Source organism: Phragmites australis, chromosome 23, assembly GCF_958298935.1.
Source record: "Phragmites australis chromosome 23, lpPhrAust1.1, whole genome shotgun sequence".
NCBI classification, from domain to species: domain Eukaryota; kingdom Viridiplantae; phylum Streptophyta; class Magnoliopsida; order Poales; family Poaceae; genus Phragmites; species Phragmites australis.
In genome coordinates this window covers 21174813-21180784 of record NC_084943.1, presented here as the reverse complement: position 1 = coordinate 21180784, position 5972 = coordinate 21174813, and the positions used below count along the sequence as shown (strand labels likewise).

The 5972-nt window shown below is 45.7% G+C and overlaps 1 protein-coding gene across 1 annotated transcript; it reads left to right on the top strand.

Moving 5' to 3' along the window:
• Positions 1-498: 498 nt before the first annotated feature.
• On the top strand, positions 499-5418 carry LOC133906735 (extra-large guanine nucleotide-binding protein 1-like). Its single transcript, XM_062348720.1, has 8 exons — positions 499-1705; positions 2550-2687; positions 2775-2879; positions 2967-3143; positions 3363-3540; positions 3761-4008; positions 4124-4290; positions 4605-5418. The coding sequence occupies exons 1-8, from the start codon at positions 677-679 to the stop codon at positions 5176-5178; spliced, it is 2616 nt and encodes an 871-aa protein (XP_062204704.1). The 5' UTR covers positions 499-676; the 3' UTR covers positions 5179-5418.
• Positions 5419-5972: the final 554 nt, after the last annotated feature.

The window sequence follows — 5972 nt, the reverse complement described above, 5'->3', positions numbered from 1 at the left end:
AATCATATTTCTTTCATTTTATTTCTTTTCTAATTCTTTTTTTCGTTTTTATTTTCTTTATTTTCTCTAATCTTCAACAGCTTTTCTTCGAAGTAATCGCGAAGGGAAAAGAAAAAAAATCCCGTCTTGAAGAGAATAACTTTGAAATCCATTCGTGATAAAAACCGTAAAATAAAACCGTTGAAATACCGAAGTGAATGAAAATCCTATCGTAACAGGATTTTTATCCCGGAAAGAAAACGATTGGACATCTTAGTTAACGTTCATACCAACTTCAGCTGAGAGAGCCAATACTTGATGCCGCGAGCATCGGCTCCGATCAAAGGAGGCCTAAGGACTCCATGGTCCATTCCACTGCAGGTACAAGCTCCTCTGGGTTCGTCGGAGAAGAAAAGACTCCATTCCATTCCAAGCAGCTGCTGGTCTAACGGTCCATGGACCCGGCGTAGGGGCAAAAGCATTCACTCGCCTTCTCCCCTCTCGCTTTCGTCTCGTCTCGTCTCCTCTCCTCCCTCGCGCGTGCTCCAAAAAGCTACGCCTCCTCCCTCGCTCCCTCGGTCCCTCCCAGTCTCCCACGCTTTCCCCTTCTCGCCTAGGGTTTCCCACCCCCCATGCATCTCCCCAAACCCTAGCCTCCTCCTCCTCGACCTCCTCGCCGCCGCAGCCGTATCCGGCCATGGCCGCCGGCGCCGGCGCCGGCGACTACTCCTTCGCGGCGGAGTACGACGGCCCGCCGCTCCCCTACTCGCTCCCGCGCGCCATCCCGCTCGACCTCTCCCGCATCCCGCTTGCCTCGCTCTCGTCACCTCCGGTTTCGCCCTCCGCCTCCTCGTCCTCGCTCCCCGTCGTCCGCCCGCTCACCCCTTCCTCCCTCTGCTCGGCCGTCCACGTCCACGCCCACCCCGGGCCCCGCTCCGCCGCCCCCGCCCCCGCCCCCGCGGGGGCCGCCGCGGTTGTGGACTCCCCCACCTCCGTCATCGAGAACCACCACGCTGCTGCGCACCACTCCGCCGAGCTCCCCTCCTCCCCCTCCGACGACGAGGGCGCCGGTGACGGCAGCGGCGGCCTCCAGGCGCTGCCGCCGAAGCCCCATCAGCCTGCGGTCACCTTCGCCGAGACCAGCGGCTCCCTCCTCCAGTCCTCTGACGACGAGGACGAGTACGACGAGGAAGAGGAGGAGGAGGACGATGCCGCCGCAGGGGAGGCCCGCCCCCGCGCTGCTGGCCAATCGAGCGGCTCCCTCTCCCCCGCGCGCTTCGAATCGGCGCTCCGGAGAGGGGCCAGGCCCCGCGGCTGCTACCGATGCGGGAAAGGGGGCGGCTTCTGGGGCCGCGGCGACAAGGAGGCGTGCCTTGCCTGCGGCGCAAGGTACTGCGCGGGGTGCGTGCTCCGGGCGATGGGCTCCATGCCGGAGGGGCGCAAGTGCCTGGGGTGCATCGGCCGGCCCGTGGCCGAGTCATGGCGGGACGCGCTGGGGCGAGGGTCGCGCGTGCTGCGGCGGCTGCTCAGCGCGGCTGAGTTGGAGCTGGTCATGAGGAGCGAGCGGGAGTGCGCGGCGAACCAGCTGCGGGCTGAGGACGTCTACGTCAACGGGGCCAAGCTTTCGCCCGACGAGCTCGTGATGCTGCAGGGGTGCCCGTGCCCGCCTTCTAGGCTCCGGCCTGGGTTCTATTGGTACGACAAGGTCTCCGGCTTCTGGGGGAAGGTATGCGACTTGTTAAAGGATTGAATTTTACTGTCCTTCATTCGGAGCATGTAGGGGCTTGATGTAATAAAGACTCTAGTAGTAAACTGGTTGTGATTTGATAATGTTCTGTGGCAATTTAGTTATGATCTTAAGGGTGAAGATAGGGTCATTACTCTTGTCAATGAGCAGATTTGAAGTGAAAGATTACTTATTTAGTTTTTTTTTTCTGTTGGGTTTTACTCTTTCCAGGACAATTTATCTGATTTAGATTTGTAGTTCGCTAGAAGTATATTCTTGGTAGGAATCTTGATCATGGTCTGCAACTCTTCATGGATATTACTGTTGAACTTGATACTGTGGAATATTAAAGGTGACTTTGATGAGGTTTTATTTCATGGATTAGTACAATCGAGGTGTTGTATACTTGTATCATAGCCCAAATGATTTATCATTGTCCTAGGAATCTGAGTGGATGGTGTACTGTCTAAATCAGGATAATCTAATAATTTTGATTATGCTAGTTCAGAACAGCATTAGGTTGTACATCAATGTTGGCATGTCTTTGATACTACATAAGGAACCATTACACACAATCTTTTTGGAAATAGCTAGATGACAGCAATTTAATCATAATATATAATAGATGATAGTTTTGATGTCTGTTTCCATAGTTTGGGTAGGCTTGTGTTTTGGGGTAAGATTGAATAGTAATCGTCACTTTTTATCCTTTTCATGTGATTTTACAATTCATTAATAATTCAGTTGCTGCTTCATGTATTTTGCTTGTTCCTTACAAATCTTCAATAATATATCATCAACATCAACAACTTTGACAATAAACTTCTCTTGGAAAATGTTCCAGGAGGGACACAAGCCCCATTGCATAATCAGTCCAAATCTAAACGTTGGAGGTTCTCTGGATCAAAAGGCAAGCAATGGGAACACCGGAATATTGATTAATGGACGAGAGATTACAAAATCTGAACTGCAAATGCTTAAGGTTTGGAGTCATATGCTACTACCTGATTTTGAGATATGTAAGCTATTTCTTTTTTTTTTTGTTAATAAAATGTCTGTTTGATTTCAGTTGGCAGGAGTTCAGTGTGCTGGGAAACCTCACTTTTGGGTGAATGCTGATGGGACTTACCAAGAAGAAGGCCAAAAAACCGTTAAAGGGAAGATCTGGGATAAGGTAACCCTGGGATTCGTCTTATGTAGATACCTTGTAATTTTTAGGGGGAAACTAACCAGCTTTAAATTTATCTGTTTTTCTCACCAGCCTATAGTGAAGCTTCTTAGTCCTGTCCTGTCGTTGCCAACACCTAACAAAGCAGCTAATCAATATGGCGAAGAAGCTGTTCATATGGTAAATCGAGTCATCCCTGACTACCTGGAGCAAAGGACAATCCAGAAGCTTTTGTTGGTTGGGTCAGGGGCAAGCACCGTACTCAAGCAGGTACTAATGTTTATGGACATCTATTATATTAATGTGCACAAATAGATAAGTTGATCAACTGCAGTAAGATCACCATCCAATTATCATTGTTGACATTGGAAGTTTGGAACATTATAGCCAATATATACTTTGCACTTATTGAATGACCAGATTTGCTGCACCCCGTAAATTTTGCAATGTTGATGTGGCAATTGACCTTGAATCTATTGAATATCTCAGGCCAAGTTCTTGTACAAGAGCAAACCATTTTCGGTGGGTGAGCGTGAAGATCTGAAACTTATCATACAAAGCAACATATACAACTACCTAAGCATATTACTTGAAGGCCGTGAAAGGTTTGAAGAGGAAGCTTTAGCTGATAGAAAGAAAATCAGTCAACATGACCCTTCTAGCTCTGGTATGACAAAATGCCCATACTGTTAGCTATCTACCATCGGTTTTGTTCTCTCTCTCTCTCTCTCACACACACACACACACACACACACACACACACACACACATCCAGCATTCCTGGAGACTCCCGATTGCTTATTCTTTTGTAAAGCAATCTAATAAAAGGAAACATTCCTATGTTCTTAACTATGCCTGCTAGAAGTGACTTTTGTTTGTTTCTGCAGGTCGTTGTGGATCTGGGCTCTGTGATGAAATTACTGAATACTCCCTTATTCCACGCTTGAAAGCATTCTCTGATTGGATTCTTAAAGCTATGGCTTTAGGTAATCTTGAAGACATCTTCCCTGCAGCTAGTCGTGAATATGCCCCACTTGTTGAGGAATTATGGAAAGATCCTGCTATTCAAGCTACATATAGACGAAGAAGTGAACTGCCGTTCCTTCCATCTGCTGGCAGCTATTTTCTTGACAAGGTATTATTGGCAATCCTTTTTTTTCTTTGGTTATATGGGATTGTTTAAGTGGCGATTGGAATTGGATAGTGCAAATTATGATTGTTCATTGTTCAACCTTGTTTGGAATGATCAGGCCGTTGATATTTCTCGAGGGGAATATGAGCTCTCTGATATGGATATACTGTATGCTGATGGGATAACATCCTCAGATGGGCTAGCATCAACAGAATTCTCTTTCCCACATCTGTCTTTGGATGGACAGGGTGCTTACGAGCCTGATCCGCAAGACACCTTGCTAAGGTCAGTTCTTCTGTCACTCTAAAGGCAATGGTAGTCCGCTAATACTGTCTCAGTCTTTCTACAGCTTCATGATTATAGTTTTGTCGTACAGTGTTATCTAGACCTCTGTAAATGTCAGTAAGATGTTCTCTCTTTTTTCTATGTGCGCTGCACGGGGCATTTTCATGTAGAGCCTGGTGACCTAAAAACTTACATGTATGTCTAGTATGTTGTATGTCCTAAGACACCGTATACTTCATATTCTAGGTTCAATTCTTTATTTCTATCAGGACCTGTAATAGTTGTGATAACAAGGGAACATTTCAAATCTACAGGTACCAGCTGATCAGAATAAACACTAGAGGTTTGCATGAGAACTGCAAATGGCTGCAAATGTTCGATGATGTGAGGCTTGTTATCTTCTGTGTTGCTGCCAGTGACTATGATGAGTACTATGAATATGCAAATGGTACTGTTGTCAACAAGATGATAGAGAGCAGGCAGCTGTTTGAGAGCATTGCCCTACATCCAACATTCGAGCAGATGGATTTCCTTCTACTGCTCACCAAGTTTGATCTCCTGGACCAGAAGATTGACAAATCCCCGCTAACATCATGTGATTGGTTCGACAGCTTCACTCCTCTGATCAGCAGCAGAAGCACGCGCAGTCACACCGGCGCAACACTGGCGCAGATGGCCGCACACTACATGGCAGTGAAGTTCAAGAGGCTCTTCCACTCGCTCACGGGGCGGAAACTCTACGTATCCTACGTGAACGCACTGGACCAGGAGTCGGTCCGCTCGGCGGTCCGTTACAGCCGGGAGATTGTCAAGTGGGAAGAAGAGAAGCCTGTGTTCGGCGCCAGCGAAACGGTTTACAGCGAGGATCCGAGCTCCTACTCTCACTGACTTGACCCTTCGTTTTGTGCAGAAGAGGTGTAAATATTTGTGCATTTCCTCTCCCACGGCCTCTGTTAGAGTTGTACTCGTTCCTTTTGTTCGTAGCTGATCATTGCTCGTATGCTTGTTAGTTATTTGCAAGTAGAATGATGAGATGCGAGAGATTTACCCATTCTGATTCTTGTAAATTGTAATACAAGTTGCTTGCATTTGGCTAGCGAAAGTCCTATAAGGATGGTTGTTTTGTCATCAGCAACTACAGGATTCTGCCAGGAGAATAGAACTAGTTCTGTAGTACATGTCCAGTGCTACGACCCATTTGGTTGATGAGATATGTGAAAATTATTCGAAATTCTCAAGGAAAATAAATATTAAATATTTTGGTTAAACAGAGCATGATATAACCAAAGATTTTATAAAAAATCAATTGAACATTCAATAAAAAAAAATCGACAAACATCAATGTTTTCTTTTTGTCATTATATATCGGATCTCTCCTATGGTTTATTTTGTGCAACTTATATATTAGTCTTTAAATAAGTAGTTGGTACAAATATATTTTTAATAGAAATAGGCAACATAAGTATATATTAGCTAAAGTATGATATTATGCTATAATATAGAGTTCATTACAATAACTATTTGTAAGTATAATTAAACAAAACCTCATAGCACAATGGAGACACAAAAGCGATTCAAACTCTATACACAACTTGAGTGCGGATTAAACTTAACTTTTCTATTCTTTATCTTTACCTTCGACAAAATTAGCATTTAGATCATCTGAATCCACGTATAGCAAG